The sequence below is a fragment of the Neoarius graeffei genome, chromosome 20, assembly GCF_027579695.1.
Source record: "Neoarius graeffei isolate fNeoGra1 chromosome 20, fNeoGra1.pri, whole genome shotgun sequence".
Taxonomy (NCBI): Eukaryota; Metazoa; Chordata; class Actinopteri; order Siluriformes; family Ariidae; genus Neoarius; species Neoarius graeffei.
In genome coordinates, this window is record NC_083588.1 from 54,195,158 (window position 1) to 54,216,131 (window position 20,974).

A 20,974-nucleotide genomic window follows, 5' to 3' on the forward strand; every position below is an offset into this window, starting at 1 on the left:
GGATGGGTCTTCCAGCAGGATAATGACCCAAAGCATACAGCCAAGGCAACCAAGGAATGGCTGAAGAAGAAACATATCAAGGTCATGGAGTGGCCCAGCCAGTCTCCGGACCTGAATCCTATAGAAAATCTATGGAGAGAGCTGAAGCTCAGAGTTGCCAAGCGACAGCCACGGAATCTTGATGATTTAGAGGTCATTTGCAAAAAAGAGTGGACCAAAATTCCTCCTAATATGTGCAGAAACCTGGTCATCAACTACAAAAAACGTCTGACCTCTGTGCTTGCTAATAAGGGGTTTGCCACAAAGTACTAAGTCCTTTTGGCAAGAGGGTTCAAATACTTATTTTCCTCAATAAAATGCAAATAAATTAATACAAATTCTTTAAAGTCGATTTCTTGATTTTCTTTGTGATATTCTGTCTCAGCATGTTAGACTACACCTACCATTAATATTACAGACTGATCGAGTCTTTATTAGAGGCCAAACCAACAAAATCAGCAAGGGATCAAATACTTGTTTTCCCCACTGTATATGCAGTGTGCAATAAATAAATATAACTTTGTTTAATTAACTATTTCATACAGTGGAGACCACAAGCAGAAGTTTTATTGGGGTCATAAGGAAATATTATTACCAGTCTACAAAAACATGTCCGATGCCATGAAGAAACACCCAGAAGTGGACGTCCTGATTAGCTTTGCCTCTCTCCGCTCTGCCTTCGACAGCACTATGGAGACATTACAATACCCACAGGTGTGTAAACCAGGCTGCCAAATCGAAAATACACTCTCCAATATAATATAAAACTGCTAATGCTGGTAGTATTATGCTCAGCCTCATGAACGCTAGATACTGGTATACTGACATTTCTAGTTCATCTTAGCTTGAAGAATCCAGATGCCTCAGTGTCAGCTTTTCATGCGTCTTTCAGATTCACACTATCGCTATTATAGCTGAGGGAATCCCAGAAGCTCTGACACGCAAGATCATCAAGAAAGCAGATGAGCAGGGGGTCACTGTCATCGGGCCAGCAACGGTACATCACAAACGCTGTTATTCATGTAGATCATATACTCTCTGACTGTATATCTATTAAAGTCTTCAGTTCCTTACATTCTGGTACATTCAGGCTTGAAAGATTTTGGTAAGATTTAACGTGTGTGTGCATTAGGTTGGAGGAATAAAGCCTGGCTGTTTTAAGATCGGTAACACGGGTGGAATGCTCGACAACATCCTGGCATCGAAGCTGTACAGGCCAGGCAGCGTGGCCTACGTCTCCCGCTCTGGGGGAATGTCTAATGAGCTCAACAACATCATCTCTCGCACCACTGATGGAGTTTACGAAGGTGTAGCCATTGGAGGAGACAGGTGTGTGTGTGTGTCTATAGAAATGGCTGACAGAGTAAACTAAACTGCATTTCTGCAGAGAAAATACAAAGTGTGCTTGCTGAGCTGCAGCAAAACAGCTATCATGCTAGCATGCTAAAAGCTAGCATGCCAACATGCTAACAACTAGCATGTTAACAGTTAGCATGCTAATAGCTAGCATGTTAACATGTTAATGCTAACATGCTAATAGATAACATGCTAATAGATAACATGCTAACAGCTAGCATTCTAACATGCTAATGATTAACATGCTATTTGTTAAAATTCTAACACTTTAAGGCTAATGTGCTGACAGCTATCATGCTAACAGGCTAATATGCTAATGGTTAGTATGTTAACTTTTAGCATGCTAACACGCTGAGGGTGACATGCTAACAGTTAGCATGCTAACATGCTCAGGCGAACTCACTAACAGAAAACATGCGAACTCTGCATGCTGCCATGCTAATCCTAACATGTTAACAGCTCTCATGATAACATGCTAATGGTGAACATGCTAACAACTCGCGAGCTAACAGCAGGCATGATATCGTAGTTTGTACATGTAAGTATTCTTAATAAAGTGGCCACTGAGTTGAAGTTGATTTGCTGTCAAAGTCTCAAATGAGCAGATCCTTGCCAAATGCATCATCACCTATGGGGGAAGGGAGGAATGACTCAGTCAAGCTTCCATTGATTAGCGGCAAAATGGACGGATGAAGGGCAAGACAAAGACGAGTGCGGATCAGAACCGATATCATGTGTGTGATGGGTGATTTGGCCTGAGGTGCCGTATGAGGTTTGGTGGATGTGTGGTGAAGTGTTACTGAGCAAAACTCCATTCATTTGAATGGGGCCAAAAATCAATGGAAGCCTATGGAGGTAAAAAGAGATGCGTGAAAACCAAGGAAAAGATGAGTGCAGGTCTCAGAGGGGATGGATCTGTGCGGGGACTTGGCCTGAGGCATCAAGTGAAGTTTCTTGAAGTTTGGTCACTTGGTTAAAAAAAATTGATGGAGAGTGAAAGTTTTTCTCCTGAAACACCATTCATTTTCAATGGGGCCAAAAATCAATGCAAGCCTATAGAGGAAAAAGGGATGAGCAAAAAGAAAGGAAAAATATGAGTGCGGGTCAGAACCGATTGCATGTATGTGTCGGGGGAGTTGGCCTGAAGTATCATATGAGGTTTGGTGCATCTGCGATGGAGCGTGTCTGAGTAGGACTATTCGATTCATGAGCCCTATTCATTCTCTATGGGGGAAAAAAACAAAAGAAAAACAACAAGAACAAGAGAACCGGCGCGTTGATCCAAAAGCTGTATACCTGTACAAGCACACTACACCACTTCGGGCCAGACGTCTCAGAGTTGGAACGGTGTCTCTATCTCGAACGCCTTAGGAGGAGTAGTGGATCCAAAGAATGTGTTGGAATAAGGCAGAGTAAGTAAACTTAAGAACAATAGTGTGCTTGCCTTTGGCAAGCACACAGCAGCAGAAGCAAGCACACTAACAAAAACCCATCATAGTGCCTTTTGGGACATCACGAGCCATCAGGAAAAAAAACTCCAGGACACCTTGGCATAGTTTCTGGGAATGCACTGAAGGGATGAGCACTCATCTTCCAAAACATATTCCCTGTTTGGGGATTTTGTTGATGATGATGGTCTCGAGTGCCCTCGAATGTGTCAATCCAGAATTTCCCAAAGGTTTTCAGTTGGGCTGAGAGCATTTGAACAAAAAATTAGAGTGGGTGTTCAAGGACATGACTGTATAAAATGTACATCTATATGCGTTCTATCCACATTCACTGGATATGAGCAATTGTGTGCTCTGATTGGCTACTCTACTACTAGGCTATCAGCTCATATACCGTGAGTAAAGAAAAACAAAATGGCAGAGCATATTGCTGAACCAACCGAGGATGAAATAAGAACGCTACTCGAAAACAAAACCCCAAAAATTATCAAGTATTTAAAAGAAACAGAAATGGCTTGTGTGTGTGTTTTTTTTGGGGGGGCTTTTTTTCACCTTTATTGGATAGGACAGTGTAGAGACAGGACAGGAAATGAGTGGGAGAGAGATCAGGGAGGGATCAGGAAATGACCTCAGGTCAGAATCGAACCCGGGTCCCTGGATTTATGGTATGGCACCTTAGCCACCTGAGCCATGACGCCCCTGTGTGTGTGTGTGTGTTTGTTTGTTTGTTTTTATATATAAATAAAATATACACAACCCCGATTCCAAAAAAGTTGGGACAAAGTACAAATTGTAAATAAAAACGGAATGCAATAATTTGCAAATCTCAAAAACTGATACTGTATTCACAATAGAACATAGACAACATATCAAATGTCGAAAGTGAGACATTTTGAAATTTCATGCCAAATGTTGGCTCATTTGAAATTTCATGACAGCAACACATCTCAAAAAAGTTGGGACAGGGGCAATAAGAAGCTGGAAAAGTTAAAGGTTCAAAAAAGGAACAGCTGGAGGACCAAACTGCAACTCATTAGGTCAATTGGCAATAGGTCATTAACATGACTGGGTATAAAAAGAGCATCTTGGAGTGGCAGCGGCTCTCAGAAGTAAAGATGGGAAGAGGATCACCAATCCCCCTAATTCTGCGCCGACAAATAGTGGAGCAATATCAGAAAGGAGTTCGACAGTGTAAAATTGCAAAGAGCTTGAATATATCATCATCTACAGTGCATAATATCATCAAACGATTCAGAGAATCTGGAAGAATCTCTGTGCGTAAGGGTCAAGGCCGGAAAACCATACTGGGTGCCCATGATCTTCGGGCCCTTAGACGGCACTACATCACATACAGGCATGCTTCTGTATTGGAAATCACAAAATGGGCTCAGGAATATTTCCAGAGAACATTATCTGTGAGCACAATTCACCGTGCCATCCGCCGTTGCCAGCTAAAACTCTATAGTTCAAAGAAGAAGCCGTATCTAAACATGATCCAGAAACGCAGGCGTCTTCTCTGGGCCAAGGCTCATTTAAAATGGACTGTGGCAAAGTGGAAAACTGTTCTGTGGTCAGACGAATCAAAATTTGAAGTTCTTTATGGAAATCAGGGACGCCGTGTCATTCGGACTAAAGAGGAGAAGGACGACCCAAGTTGTTATCGGCGCCCAGTTCAGAAGCCTGCATCTCTGATGGTATGGGGTTGCATTAGTGCGTGTGGCATGGGCAGCTTGCACATCTGGAAAGACACCATCAATGCTGAAAGGTATATCCAGGTTCTAGAGCAACATATGCTCCCATCCAGACGATGTCTCTTTCAGGGAAGACCTTGCATTTTCCAACATGACAATGCCAAACCACATACTGCATCAATTACAGCATCATGGCTGCGTAGAAGAAGGGTCCGGGTACTGAACTGGCCAGCCTGCAGTCCAGATCTTTCACCCATAGAAAACATTTGGCGCATCATAAAACGGAAGATACGACAAAAAAGACCTAAGACAGTTGAGCAACTAGAATCCTACATTAGACAAGAATGGGTTAACATTCCTATCCCTAAACTTGAGCAACTTGTCTCCTCAGTCCCCAGACGTTTACAGACTGTTGTAAAGAGAAAAGGGGATGTCTCACAGTGGTAAACATGGCCTTGTCCCAACTTTTTTGAGATGTGTTGTTATGAAATTTAAAATCACCTAATTTTTCTCTTTAAATGATACATTTTCTCAGTTTAAACATTTGATATGTCCTCTATGTTCTATTCTGAATAAAATATGGAATTTTGAAACTTCCACATCATTGCATTCCGTTTTTATTTGCAATTTGTACTTTGTCCCAACTTTTTTGGAATCGGGGGTGTGTGTGTGTGTGTGTGTGTGTACGGTATATCCTGTTCCACACTCCAGCCCAGTCAGTAGTGGTAATGCACCTTTAAGTTGTTTTGCCAACTGTAAAGAAGAAAGAGAAAACCCCCCAAAAAGCAACAAATTATGGAATGAAAGTATTCCCCCCCCCCCCCCGAATGATTATTATAGCATGTTTTACAAATTGAGCCTGTCATTTTGCTGGTTTGTTTACATTCTAAGTGGAAATAATTTTGTTGGACGGTTTGTGTAAAGGTTTTATTTATTGAATTTGCAAAAAATAAAAATACTGTTTCTCAAAATCCAGTGAATGTGGATATAATAAGTTATTCCACTCAATCTCGTCGGTGCCTCATTGGCTATCAGTTCATGAACAACTCGATTTCATTGAATAACTGTTAAATATATTGAAAGATGTGTACTGTTTGGTTATACTGTTGATGTTCATGCTGCAGGTACCCAGGTTCAGTATTCACAGATCATGTTTTGAGGTATCAGGACACACCCGATGTGAAGATGATTGTTGTGCTTGGAGAGGTGAGTGAACCTCACCTACATAACCCTCAGCTCTGTTCTTTAGCTGTATTATAACTATAAAAGCATCTATTGATTTTATTTCTACACTGTTCTCTGCCTCTAGATTGGAGGGACAGAGGAATATACGATCTGTCAGGGCATTAAAGAGGGAAGGATCACTAAGCCCGTGGTTTGCTGGTGCATCGGCACTTGCGCTACGATGTTTTCCTCTGAGGTGTGCATTACGATTACAATTAGATGTGCAGTACTGACTTGTCCTATTTCTAATCTCTTTCATTCATTTAGTGAAATTGAATTAGCTGAAGAAATTTCTCCTGATTATGAAAGAGATTTGACACATTTGGTTTTGGCTCCCTTATGGATACAGGTACAGTTTGGCCATGCCGGGGCGTGCGCAAACCAGGCCTCTGAGACGGCGGTGGCCAAGAACAAGGCCCTCCAAGAGGCTGGAGTCTTTGTCCCTAAGAGCTTTGATGAGCTGGGAGAAGTCATAAAGTAAGGTTGAACATAAATCTATAGCTCTTCTAGGGACAGATGATTCATTTGATGCAATGGAATGATATGCATTTGTGTTTTCTAGATCAGTGTATGATGACTTGGTGAACCGTGGTGTGATTGTACCAGCTAACGAAGTTCCCCCTCCGACTGTGCCAATGGACTATTCTTGGGCAAGAGTGAGTATGCTGGGTCCAGAGTATAACTTCAGAAATGTGAAGTTGTTCACATCATGCTCTTGTATGCTAGATAGAGGCTATATGGTTTTTGTTTATATGGCCACCAGTGGCAGCTGGTAGTCTTTCAAACAGGGGAGGCTGGTCGGTTACGATATTTCCAGATTTTAAAAGAAAAAAACACATCAATTTTGCCTATACTCTTGCCTCTGATCTGGCTGATTGTTGGCAGGGTCACAAACTGTGAAATAACAGGTCCTTTTGGCCCATTAGCCTACTGTCCAATATACATGATGGTGGTGTTTGGGGGGGGGGATATTTTAACATTTTAAAATTGTGGCATGTTATTTAAAAATTGATCATTATTGAAAGCAGCTCTTTGTCAGGAACCTCAGCAGTAACAGCAGAGTGTTCTGGAATAGGCACAAGCACTGACCTTGGGGAGCCAAACATAGAGCTGGGTGCCACACATTTCATTCAATGACACTTTCCCTATATTTTACTTATTTTGACTGAGAAATGTTTTATTGACAATTTTGATAACCCTTCACTTTTAATCCAGGTCTGTAGTGTGAAATGTTCTTGGCTGTGTTTTTGTTTAAAAATGTTTTCTAAATTGTAGCTGTGTTTAATTCATATCCATTAAAATATATATTCCAATATAATATACTCAGCATAAACATTTTAAATAGATTCTATATTTTTGGTCCATCCATGACATATTACTAAAGTAGCCTATTTACTGTTGTTGATGTGGGTCACTTGCTGTTAGCCAGTTCACTTTCTCGTACCAGGAGAGCTGAAAGGAACGAGTATTATTCCCTACCTTTTTCACCAAGTCAATTTGAGGCGTTGGTCTACCCTGCTCTTTAATTTTAATTTTTTCCTCAAAAGGAAGACTGGCAAATGGCTTCGCCAAAATTAAATCAGCAATGCTTGGCATCCGTGCGCAGCTTTCTTGCTAGCTGACTAGCCCGTTCAAGTTCAGTCACTCAAATAAACGAAATTTCTGGAACTAAGATAGCAAACTTGACAACACTTTATTTACAATGAAAATATATACAAACTAAAAAAGCTGGGAGAAACCGTATGTAATGAATGAAATCGAAATGTAAGCTGATCTCTTACAATACACCACAGCACTCGCGAATCCTCATGGGACTGAACTGAGATTCACCGCTGCCTGTCTATAGTTGAAACGAGCTGTCAATCAAAGAAAATATCCGGTCGCTTTCACCAATCACCAGTCTCCTCGCGGAAACTGCCATGTCCCTCCCATGTGAGGCTCCGAGTCCGTGGGCGGGCGTTTTCGCAGTATTTGTCCAATAACCGTCTTGCATTTTCAGATTGAAAAGCGCAGAGCTCCCAAATGCCGTTGAAGTCCACTGAGGCTGGGAGTCCGTGAGACTCCGTGGGCGGGCGTTTTCGCAGTATTTGTCCAATAATTGTCTTGCATTTTGAGATTGAAAAGCGCAGAGCTCCCAAATGCCATTGAAGTGCACTGAGGCTGGGCTGCATCCAGTGTTGCCAGATTGGGCGGTTTTAAATGCATTTTGGCGGGTTTTGAACATATTTTGGGCTGGAAAACGTTAGCAGTATCTGGCAACATTGGCTGCATCGCGCTGTCACGAGGGAGAAAAACTCACGCACACATTAGGCGAACTGGGGAAAGTTATAACGGAATGATTTCGCACTGTAGTTGGGTTGAGCACATATATTTCTATGATTCTGGATCTAAAATAGCAATGTTATACGGTCGGCTATACACATAAGCCTAGCGCAGTTCATCCTACACGATGTTCGTCATTTTTAGAGGAGGCTGAGCCTCCCTCGTTGTCTTAGAGCAATCGCCCGTGATGTCCACATACACATCCTAGACCTGTTTGTCTGTATCTCTGCAGGAACTTGGTCTGATCCGTAAACCAGCGTCCTTCATGACCAGTATCTGTGATGAAAGGGGGCAGGAGCTGATCTACGCCGGGATGCCCATCACAGAAGTCTTCAAGTCAGAGATAGGTCTAGGAGGGACCTTGGGTCTTCTCTGGTTCCAGAGAAGGTATGATTGGCCAGATTTTTGGTTTACATTTGTGTTTTAGTGTAAATATTCTTACCAAAAAGAAGTATACTTCAAGTTCATTTTATTAAGTATACTTAAGTAAAGTATATTTCCTTAAGTGTACTTTTGTGTACCAAGTATACTGATATCAGTGTACTTCCAGTATACTTGTAAGTAAACTAATCTAATACTTCTTGGGGCTAAATTGGCTCACTTTTAGTTTATAAAAAGTATACTTTAAGTCTAAGAGAAGTACACTGAGTATACACCTAGTATTTTTTATTTTGTACTGCAAATATACCACAAGTAAGCTTGTATACTAATAGTTTACTTGTTTTATACTTCTAGTCCACTTTTAAGTTTACTTTTTAGTATACTAAACTTTGTAGTATACTGGAAATATACTATTGGTTTACTTGTTACACACTTCTAGTCCACTTTTTCGTTTATAAAAGTGTACTTTATAGCGTATTGGAAATATACTATTAGTTACTGGTATCTACATCTAGTCCACTTTTTAGTTTTGAAGTATACTGCAATGACCCTTCTAGGTATACTATTAGTTTTCTAACCCTAACCCTTACCTCATGCACACTACCAGGAGACAACTGAAGTGTTTTGTACCTTACGTTACAATGAAGTTATAAAGGTAAAAATGTAGGTTTAAAAGATGGGATTTAAAACATGCTACTGTATATCACAAAGAAGCCAATAATATGTGTGAAAAATAAGTATTTTATAGGTTACTATCAAAAGGATAAGCACAACTACAGGGCAAGTCCACTTAAACATAAGGCACAAATATTTTAATACTTTTATTACACTTTTGTTAAGTATATCTTGATCAAAAGTGTAAGCTTAATATACTTTTCGATATACTTTTCAGTATAAGCTAAGCATACTTGTGTATAACTTTATTAAGTATATCTCTGATAAGTAAATTAAACTGAAAGCATACTCTTATTTTTAGTTTAAAAGAAATATACTAGAAGCACACTTGAATAAACTTTTTTGTAAGGGTAAAGCTTACCTTGTTTTCTTCTCTATGGTATATCACAGAAAAAGTGAAGATTTGTGTGTGTGTGTGTGTGTGTGTGTGTGAGACAGGTTACCCCGATACGCATGTCAGTTCATCGAGATGTGTTTGATGGTGACTGCGGATCACGGTCCTGCTGTTTCTGGAGCTCATAATACCATCGTGTGTGCTCGTGCAGGGAAAGATCTTATCTCCAGCCTCACGTCTGGCCTTCTTACCATTGTAAGACCAGTTACTTCAGTGGAATCGCTTTAGTTTTTATACGGCTACCTTTTGCTACAATTTGTATTGTGTGTGTGTTTAGGGTGACCGGTTTGGTGGGGCACTGGACGCTGCTGCTAAGCAGTTCAGCAAGGCTTTTGACAGCGGCATGCTGCCCATGGAGTTTGTCAACAAGATGAAGAAAGATGGCAAACTGATCATGGGCATTGGGCACCGAGTCAAATCTGTGAGTAAACACAATGCAGGAAATGAGTTACTCAGTGACCCGTACTTTTTTAGCAGTGATGTCTGCTGTCATGGTCTCTGGCTTTCTTCACCGTCTTCCTTGAAATTGAGAACACTCTGTTGTAGCTTTCTAAGTCTAAATCCTTGCACAGTTATACTTGAATTTATACATCTTCAGTATGTGCTTCATCCTGGTCAGTGTCACTGTTAATCTGGAGACTATACTGGAAACACTGGGCTGGAAGCAGGAATATACCCTGTTTGGGACTCCAGTCCAGTCATGCATATTCCGCATGGATTTCAGAATAATTTTTTGTAACAAGTAGATTACACTTTGCTACTGTTTAAGAAATATACACTGCAAAAAAATTTAAAAATCCTTGCAAAGTGAAAATATCTTAATGGGCAAATTTATTTTAATATTTCTTATTATGGGATTATTATAAAGCAAATGTGTTTTTGATGATTATTCTCCTATTTTATTGTCAGAAAATTGTAATAAATGTCTCGAAATAACTAATAATAAATATAATCTTGTAAATATAGCCACAAGCAATGATGAAGGGCCCAAGCACCTCTGGTATACCAAATCTGGCATTAATCCAACAAACTGCCTCGGACGAGAATGCCAAAATGTAACACCTGTCAAAATGCACAAAACCAAAAATAACTCCCTTCCTGTTGAGTATGGCTAATACAATGTACATTACAATTTTGTTCGTCTTGGTGCACCCCACACACCTATCATGTTTGACATGGATAGGTGAAACTATATACTGGGCAAAAGTCTTAATAACGTGGGGGCGCTATGGAGTCCCCCGGACACACCTGGGGCCAAGCCTGTATCCCTGAGTAGTGGTGGCCAGGACTGATGTGTGTACCAAATTTCATCAGTTTTCACCCATAGGAACTACCTCAAAAATGGCCAAGAATTGAAGAAAAAGAGGAATCCTTAAGAAAATAATAGAGCCTTGCACATCAGTGAAGCGCCCACTAGTGGACACTGGAGGCTGCACCCCTCTAGTGCTCAGGCCCTAATAAGAACTCCTCTCATCTCATTATCTCTAGCCGCTTTATCCTTCTACAGGGTCGCAGGCAAGCTGGAGCCTATCCCAGCTGACTACGGGCGAAAGGCGGGGTACACCCTGGACAAGTCGCCAGGTCATCACAGGGCTGACACATAGACACAGACAACCATTCACATTCACACCTACGCTCAATTTAGAGTCACCAGTTAACCTAACCTGCATGTCTTTGGACTGTGGGGGAAACCGGAGCACCCGGAGGAAACCCACGCGGACACGGGGAGAACATGCAAACTCCGCACAGAAAGGCCCTCGCCGGCCACGGGGCTCGAACCCAGGACCTTCTTGCTGTGAGGCAACAGCGCTAACCACTACACCACCGTGCCGCCCCTAATAAGAACTACTCCATAAATTTGATTATTTTCAAGACACCAAGCTGGCGTTTTTTTTTTAAGTGTAATAATTTTTCATGTTTATTACAATCCCATGATAAACACAGTGTTTGTTTCTATGCATTCTTTTCTATTCAGTATTTAATTTGTGTCACCATTATAGACATTGTCAAAGCAGCTTTACAGAAATCCATACGCAAGATCGTTAGTTTGAATCCTGATGATGCCACAGCCATTCATGGCTGTGAGCCTAAGAGAGCAAAATTGGCTTGTGCTCTTAGAGAGGGAGGGGTGGCATACTCTGTCAATTACAGTGACGCCAACTAATCATTGGCATCTGTGAGCTCATGCATACGGAAATGGGTGGATAGCGCTTTCCTCAGTGTGTGTTACATCACCCCCTAACGTTGTATAGGGCCCATATTTAAATTGGAGAGAAAATAGGGGGGAATCCACATGTAGATTTCTATTTAGACCACACACACACACACACACACACACACACACACACACAAAAAAGACAATGGCAAAGAGAACTCCGAGACAGCACAAGGATGAAACCTTGAGAAGAACCAGACTCAAAAGGGAACCTGTCCTCTTCTGAGTGACACTGAATAGAAAGATCAGTCCTCTGAGTCTGTATACTGTAAAGATTAAAGATAAACAGTGCTAACGTTTTTGAAAGGATACAGTCTTGGGTATGATCGTTTTGAAATAGTGGAAATAGTATGACTGTCTTTATCATTACAGCAGTATGGTTATAGCTTGTACGGTTTTTGTCTTTCAGATCAATAATCCTGACATGAGAGTGCAAATCCTGAAAGACTTCGTGAAGCAGCACTTTCCTTCTACCCAGCTACTTGACTACGCACTAGATGTGGAAAAAATCACCACCTCCAAGGTATAATGCCAGCATTTGTGAATGTGTTTGCCCGTCAAAATCCTCCTCAGACTCCTGTTTGTTTAAATCATGCTATTAAGTGATAAAACCTCTGTACATCTCCCTCTCCAGAAACCCAACCTTATTCTGAATGTTGACGGCTTTATTGGCGTGGCCTTCGTGGATCTGCTCAGAACATGTGGAGGCTTTACACGGTCATTATAAGCACTGCATACATTTACTCGGAGCTCAGATGGCAGCGATCCTTGCTGCTTGATGCTACACTCTTTCTCACTTAGTTTCTCTCTCGTTACAGGGACGAGGCAGATGAATTTGTGGAAATCGGAGCACTGAATGGGATCTTTGTCTTAGGACGCAGTATGGGCTTTATTGGTCAGTGTTATACATTTAAAATGCTTTCTAGATGATGCTGTCAACTCCAGAATTATTGGCACCCTTTATAAAACTGAGCAAAAATTAATAATGCGTAAACAAATGAAGCTTAAACACTGCAGGACACGTATAGTTTTATTTTATTACATTACAGGCATTTAGCAGACACTCTCTTATCCAGAGCGACAGACAACATACCCAGAGCAGTCTGGGTAGCAGTTGGGGGTTAGGTGCCTTGCTCAAGGGCACTTCAGCCATTCCTGCTGGTCCAGGGAATCAAATCAGTGACCTTTTGGTCCTAAACCTGCTTCTCTAACCATTAGGCCATGGCTGGCACTAACCAGAATTTATACTTGGTTAAGACTTGACTGGAGAATAATAGCACTGAGTTTCTTCAAGTAATGTCTAACAAGGTTGGAGAAAGGAATCTTTGAAACACCTCTATGGTGGTGGTACATTTAACAGTTATTCCACAAAATCGAGTTGTACATGAGCTGATAACTGATGAGGCGCGTAGCACCGACTTGGCTATAATTGTTTTATTCTATCCACATTCACTGGATTTTGAGAAACAGAGCGTGTTTTATTTTTTTTGCAAATTCGATAAATAAAAATTTTATACAAAACGTCCAACAAAATCATTTCCGCTTAGAATGTAAACAAACCGGCAAAATGACAGGAGCAATTTGTGAAAAATGCTATAATAATTCTTGAAAAATAAGAGATTCTTACCATCAAATACTGTCATATTTTGTTGCTTTTTTTGTATTTTTTTTTTGGGTTTTGTTTTCGAGTAGAGTTTTTATTTTGTCCTAGGTTGGTTCAGCAAGACACTTCGCCATTTTTTTTGTTTTTCCCTACTCACGGTATATGAGCTGATAGCCTAGTAGTAGAGTAGCCAATCAGAGCGCGCAATTGCTCATATCCAGTGAATGTGGATAGAATAATATTTTATATTCCAGGGGAAACAACACATTTCCTGAATGCTGAGACCACTAATGCATGTCTGTTGTTTTTAGGGATGCCAATCATTTTGCCAAAATGCATTCAAGGGGGAAAAAAAAACAAACATTTTATTAGTAACTTTTCCCCAATTGTATTAAGTGTAAATTTAGAATCAGTAATCAATAATTGATTATTTTATTTGGACATTTTTGCTTGTCATGAAGGGGTGACTCTATAGCATATGTGTAATGGTATTGTGTTTTTTTGTTTGTTTGTTTGTTTTTAAATGCAAGTGATTTTCAGATTTGAAGCTGATGCCTTCGTGTGTTTTATTACTCCTTGGTAATCTGTGTCTCTTATAAGCTTCCTGTTGAGACACAGTGGTTTGAATAGTTTAAGTAGGTTTTGCCAACTCTCTCTCTTTCCCCTTAGGTCACTATCTGGACCAGAAGCGGCTGAAACAGGGTCTGTACCGTCACCCATGGGATGATATCTCTTACGTCCTGCCTGAACACATGTCCATGTAACCATGGAAACCATACAATCAGCCCATCATCACCACTTCGATCAGCTTTGACCTCTAGGGCATAGTCATGTTATGTCTTTTCATCTTAAACAGCTTAACTTTGAACGTGTTGTGTGTCTATTAGTCTGGTGAGAAAGCGTCATGTCGTGCTGATGTAATGCTGTGAAAATGTCTGATTACAAAAAATGTTATGAAAATTATTACAGTTCACCTGGGCTGTGTGTTCATTAGACTCTCTTTTTAGATTGATGTCTTTCTGCAGCTTTGGATGAAAAGTGAAATGAACTAGTGCAATAACTAACTATATTTAACGATAGATACATTGCTCTTTTTGAAAATGGCCAAATGTTACTATTTTGATTTGTATTTTTAAAAGTTCACTGTGCCAGTGCATTGTCTATAAAGTGTACCTCATCTCTCATTAGTCAGTGCTGCTTGGATGTTTTACAAAAACCTGTGTATAATATTTGGTGCCATTTCATTTATTATTATTATTATTATTATTATTAACACCTAAATGTGTCCAAGAAGTGTCAAGTTATATAAAGCCTACATCCTGCTATAACTGTGAATTAACAAAAAAAAGTGTGTATAATTGAACATAAAATAATCAGCTCCTGAATTGCACTCTACATTTCTTTTGTACCTTAAAGGGCTTCTTGTGTTCTGCAGGTCGAAAGTATATCAGAAGTACACTTCAACAGAGACCTGGAATACGAGTCAGCTTTGCATCATGTTCGTGATCAGTTAATCACTCACTCATGGTTAGCAGTGTGAAGAGTCTCCACAAGGGGGCACTCAATCCAGTAGCCTTCACTCTTGTACAGTAGCTACACCTGGCTGATGCTTCTTTCATCATTGTATTAAAATGCAAGTGGTTCCTTTCTGGGTGGTACGGTGGTGCAGTGGTTAGCACTGTCGCCTCACAGCAAGTTCGAGCCCAGTGGCTGATGGGGATCTTTCTGTGTGGAGTTTGCATGTTCTTCCCATGTCTGTGTGGGTTTCCTCTGGGTGCTCCAGTTTCCCTCACAGTCCAAAGGCATGCAGGTTAGGCTAATTGGTGGCTCTAAATTGACCGTAGGTGTGAATGTGAGTCTGAATGGTTGTTTGTCTCTATTTGTCAGTCCAGGGTGTACCCTGCCTCTCACCCATAGTCAGCTGGGATAGGCTCCAGCTTGCCCATGACCCTGCACAGGATATCCGGCTACAGATGATGGATGGATAGATGGTTCCTCATCTCATTCTCTCTAGCTGCTTTATCCTGTTCTACAGGGTCGCAGGCAAGCTGGAGCCTATCCCAACTGACTACAGGTGAAAGGCGGGGTACACCCTGGACAAGTCGCTAGGTCATCACAGGGCTGACACATAGACACAGACAACCATTCACACTCACATTCACACCTACGGTCAATTTAGAGTCACCAGTTAACCTAACCTGCACGTCTTTGGACTGTGGGGGGAAAACGGAGCACCCGGAGGAAACCCATGCGGACACGGAGAGAACATGCAAACTCCGCACAGAAAGACCCTCGCTTGCCACGGGGCTCGAACCCAGACCTTCTTGCTGTGAGGCGACAGCGCTAACCACTACGCCACCGTGCTGCCCACTAGATGGTTCCTTTCTGCCATAAAGTTTTTTTGCAAGAGGTGGCTTGACAAACCCTGACTGGTGGGCAGACAGAGGTGGCAGAATGTTACTGGCTCATGGAAGAACAGGGGTGTGGCTTTTCCAAGGGCTGTTGTGGCCACTGTTGGAATGCTTACATAGTTGATCCAGGCATTATGTGCATTTCTTGAAACAGCACCAAGTTTCACAAAAGAAGCAGAAGCATTCAAGTTCTGACAATTTTTTTAAAGACTTTGAACAGATATGTGAGTTTTTATAACAAACACACATTGAAAGTGTGTGCTGTGTAGCTTTGTGCTACTATCTTCAAACAAAACGGCAAGCCATGACATACTTCAGAAGGCTTGAAATGACAGACTGACGTACATAACGTACTTTTGATAGCATCAAAAAGTCAAAGTCCTTCCTGTGCCAGGACCTGGTCTTCCCAGATAGTCTCCCATCCCAGTATACTAACCAGGCCTTTAAAGCGCATTGGGCGGCGCTGATCTTTGCTTCTATAGCCCTCGGCCTCTCGCCTATACAGTGGGGGGTGGGTCCTCTGGTAACCACAAGAGTTTGAGTCCCCATTCACAGCTGTATTGCAACGTGCCTTACCAGACGGTAGTAGGTACCATTTTTATGATGGTCTTTGGTATGACGCGACTGCAACTAGCACTCACAATCTCCTGGTTGAGAGGCGGACAATCTAGCCACTAGGCCAGCTTGCAGTATTGTGATAACATGAAAATAAAAAGGAAAATGTAATATATGCTTGGAAAAAAATTCCCATTTACATAACTTCATCAGGCAGAACAATAAAGAAGAAGATCCAAGTATTCATTTACACTGCAATCATTCCATGTTTCATGCCATTCTCACAAATAAAAACATTATACTGGATAAAAATGTTTGTGTGGACACATGCACAAGTAGGCAGCACTGTCCAATTTTCTGGACAATATTACACAAAGCCAGTCTTCTTTGGAGCTACAACACTGTGAACGTGATTTTGATACATCTATAAAGTCCTTGTTTCCCCTGAACTAAGTTCTGCAGCAATGCTCTCAGCCTGCTTTCATCCTGCTATTGGTCTCCTGAGAGCAGCCTTAAAGCTCGGGTGCTCAGCTCTCAAAAGCATTCACCATCTGTTTAATAACTTCCGTAGAAAAACACTGTAGCTAACAGAGTGGAGCAGGGACTTGAACTCAAATGACACAGAGGGAAAGAAAGCACAAGCATTAAAGGAGCAGTCTGTGTTTTTGTAGAGCCCTCTACTGCCTGCAAGGTGAATTGCAATTGTCAATACAACAGCGACACATTCCTTCTAAAGTCTAGTCTAAAGTCCTTCCCATGCCATATGGTGCATCGGGCAGCGCCGATCTCCGTTTCTGCAGCCCTCAGCCTCTCACATAGCTAGGGTTACAGTGGGGGGCTAGTCCTCTGGTAACCACGAGAGTTTAACTCCCCTACTCGCATCTGTATTGCAGCGTGCCTTGCCAGATGGTAGTAGGTACCATTTTTATGATGGTCTTTGGTATGACCCGACCGTGAATAGAACTCACGATCTCCCGATCGAGAGGCGGACACGCTACCACTAGGCCACTGACACATTCCTTCACTTTCCCCTAACTGACCCCACCCCTTATGTTGAAACTATTAATAAGGTTATATAAGGTTAAGAACCATATAGTCCAGATCAATACAGATATAAAAGCACAGTACCAGTCCTGATGCGACTATGTGTAAATATTTTTTCTTAATAAAACAATTTAGAGATGAAAGAAACATTTAACAAGAAAAGAACACAAACATCAATAAAAGCTTTTTAAATTCAGGGTGTGTCCTTATTCATACACTTTCAGGATGTCCTTATTCATACACTATACTTTCCCTTGTCGCAGGGATGGACCTTATGTTTTGTACCTTTAATATGTAACTTTCCCCTGGAAATGTACATATCATGTACCTTTAAAACGATTCGAGAAACTTTAATGACTTTTTAGACAAAAAGTTTAAAAGGACACTAGAGATGTTAAATCTAAGGCACTTTTCTACCAATAAGCAAAGCACAAAATGTCTTCAGGGCTGTGAGTAAAAGTGCACATTGTGTTTGATGTTCCCTACAAAGTTAGTAACTAAATACAGGACTCCACAATGAGAACAGACTCAGCTTTACCCTGTAATTTGGCAGATACCTTTCTGGCTGAAGTATCATATATCAGTGTGTGTGTGTGTGGGGGCTTGAATATTTCATATCCGCTTCATTTTCTTTTACACTGTCTGACAGAAAACAAAAACAAAAAACTCTGCATGTTTACAGATTTTATTCTCAAAAACATTCAATATACAGTCCATGCTTTAAATAAGACATGAATCTGTAGTCTAATTTTGTAATTCAGTGGAATTCTCTACATTACTGTACAGTGTAGAATATTGTTGATTATTATACATACAGGACACTTTTTCGATGGAGTAAAAACGTGTTCTATTCCCTTCTAGTGGGTTCCATTCATTTGGTTTGATAACATGCAATATTGTTAGCATATTGCTTATCCTATGTTTACTACGTCACTCTACCCAATGGAGAATGAGCGTTGAATATGGTTTATGATATTGCATGGTTGTCAAGACAACATGACATCAAACATCGGAGCTGATGCGAATATTCAATGAAAGAGTTTTCTGCTGCACATAGAAGAATTTCTGTATTCACCGGGAAAGAGAAAGACGCATTGAACACTCAAAAGGCTGCCAAAATTTCATTAGATGTTCTTCACGCTTATTTACAAGAGAAAAACATAACAATGGACATTGAAAAACTGGAAAAGAGACACATCGGAGATGTAAAACTTCCGCGCTCACGAGCGACTGTGACAATTTGTAAACAAACATGGCCGCCAGGTTTGCTTTGTTAAAAATTTTAGATTTTGAGAGAATTTTGAAAGAGAAAGACACGTTGAACACTCCAAAGGCTACCAAAACTTCATTAGATATTCTTCACGCATATTTACAAGAGAAAAATAGGATTTTTTGGAGTTGGACTATTCTTATTGTTCGAACGTTGACTTCTTACAGTGGTGCTTGAAAGTTTGTGAACCCTTTAGAATTTTCTATATTTCTGCATAAATATGGCCAAAAACATCATCACATTTTCACACAAGTCCTAAGAGTAGATAAAGAGAACCCAGTTAAACAAATGAGACAAAAATATTATTATACTTGGTCATTTATTTATTGAGGAAAATGATCCAATATTACATATCTGTGAGTGGCAAAAGTATGTGAACCTTTGCTTTCAGTATCTGGTGTGACCCCCTTGTGCAGCAATAACTGCAACTGAACATTTGCAGTAACTGTTGATCAGTCCTGCACACCGGCTTGGAGGAATTTTATCCCATTCCTCCGTACAGAACAGCTTCAACTCTGGGATGTTGGTGGGTTTCCTCACATGAACTGCTCGCTTCAGGTCCTTCCACAACATTTCCATTGGATTAAGGTCAGGACTTTGACTTGGCCATTCCAAAACATTATCTTTATTCTTCTTTAACCATTCTTTGGTAGAACGACTTGTGTGCTTAGGGTCGTTGTCTTGCTGCATGACCCACCTTCTCTTGAGATTCAGTTCATGGACAGATGTCCTGACATTTTCCTTTAGAATTTGCTGGTATAATTCAGAATTCATTGTTCCATCAATGATGGCACGCCGTCCTGGCCCAGATGCAGCAAAACAGGCCCAAACCATGACACTACCACCACCATGTTTCACATATGGGATAAGGTTCTTATGCTGGAATGCAGTGTTTTCCTTTCTCCAAACATAATGCTTCTCATTTAAACCAAAAAGTTCTATTTTGGTCTCATCCGTCCACAAAACATTTTTCCAATAGCCTTCTGGCTTGCCCACATGATCTTTAGCAAACTGCAGACGAGCAGCAATGTTCTTTTTGGAGAGCAGTGGCTTTCTCTTTGCAACCCTGCCATGCACACCATTGTTGTTCAGTGTTCTCCTGATGGTGGACTCATGAACATTAACATTAGCCAATGTGAAAGAGGCCTTCAGTCACTTAGAAGTTACCCTGGGGTCATTTGTGACCTCACCGACTATTACAAGCCTTGCTCTTGGAGCGATCTTTGTTGGTCGACCACTCCTGGGGAGGGTAACAATGGTCTTGAATTTCCTCCATTTGTACACAATCTGTCTGACTGTGGATTGGTGGAGTCCAAACTCTTTAGAGATGGTTTTGTAACCTTTTTCAGCCTGATGAGCATCAACAATGCTTTTTCTGAGGTCCCCAGAAATCTCCTTTGTTTGTGCCATGATACACTTCCACAAACATGTGTTATGAAGATCAGACTTTGATAGATCCCTGTTCTTTAAATAAAACAGGGTGCCCACTCACACCTGATTGTCATCCCATTAATTGAAAACACCTGACTCTAATTTCACCTTCAAATTAACTGCTAATCCTAGAGGTTCACATACTTTTGCCACACACAGATATGTAATATTGGATCATTTTCCTCAATAAATAAATGACAAAGTATAATATTTTTGTCTCATTTGTTTAACTGGGTTCTCTTTATCTACTTTTAGGACTTGTGTGAAAATTTGATGATGTTTTAGGTCATATTTATGCAGAAATATAGAAAATTCTAAAGGGTTCACAAACTTTCAAGCACCACTGTACACGTACATTAGATTGACAGAACATTGAACTACATTGGATCAGAATCAGCATTGGATATTGGTAAGCAACCCCCTTGTTCTTAACTTTTTGGAAAATCTATAATTGTTCCATCGAATGTGTATGAATAATAATAATAATAATAATATTAGCTGGCTTTTTTCATGGTATATCAAACATATTCCATTCAGCTACTCATCTTCGACTTGTTCAGTATCATGCTAGCTGAATGGTATATATCTGATATACCACTCAATGCCAGCCAATATTATTTAAAGAGTAGCTTATTTATTGAAAATCCCACTCTTAATAATGAATGCTTTACCTCTCTTGGAGTGTAACAGCGCCCCCTACTGCTTCTTGATCCACAGGTGAAGGTCGAGTATTGGTGTACTGTATTGGTGCACTGAGGAAACTTCTTCCCTTCTCTGTAATGTAAACATACTGTAACTCCACAGACAAAACAAGTACCAAGGCCTTGAGTAAGAACATTCTGTTTCCCATGGATCTGACATTTCTTGATGGAAAATGTGACCTAAACAAATCTAGTAAAAAAAAGTAGTGTGAGT

At 40.7% G+C, this 20,974-nt stretch overlaps 1 protein-coding gene across 1 annotated transcript in view; it reads left to right on the forward strand.

Annotated features, from left to right (window-relative positions):
• Positions 1 to 14,733, forward strand: part of aclya (ATP citrate lyase a) — a 60,705-nt gene extending 45,972 nt beyond the window's left edge. The window contains exons 15-28 of the mRNA XM_060901998.1: positions 585 to 753; positions 932 to 1,036; positions 1,172 to 1,368; positions 5,659 to 5,740; positions 5,844 to 5,954; positions 6,108 to 6,235; positions 6,321 to 6,414; positions 8,313 to 8,467; positions 9,575 to 9,725; positions 9,808 to 9,951; positions 12,155 to 12,268; positions 12,380 to 12,462; positions 12,564 to 12,640; positions 14,018 to 14,733. Of these exons, the coding sequence (XP_060757981.1) occupies positions 585 to 753; positions 932 to 1,036; positions 1,172 to 1,368; positions 5,659 to 5,740; positions 5,844 to 5,954; positions 6,108 to 6,235; positions 6,321 to 6,414; positions 8,313 to 8,467; positions 9,575 to 9,725; positions 9,808 to 9,951; positions 12,155 to 12,268; positions 12,380 to 12,462; positions 12,564 to 12,640; positions 14,018 to 14,112 (1,705 nt within the window). The 3' untranslated portion in view covers positions 14,113 to 14,733. The remainder of the gene's footprint in view (positions 1 to 584; positions 754 to 931; positions 1,037 to 1,171; positions 1,369 to 5,658; positions 5,741 to 5,843; positions 5,955 to 6,107; positions 6,236 to 6,320; positions 6,415 to 8,312; positions 8,468 to 9,574; positions 9,726 to 9,807; positions 9,952 to 12,154; positions 12,269 to 12,379; positions 12,463 to 12,563; positions 12,641 to 14,017) is intronic.
• Positions 14,734 to 20,974: the final 6,241 nt, after the last annotated feature.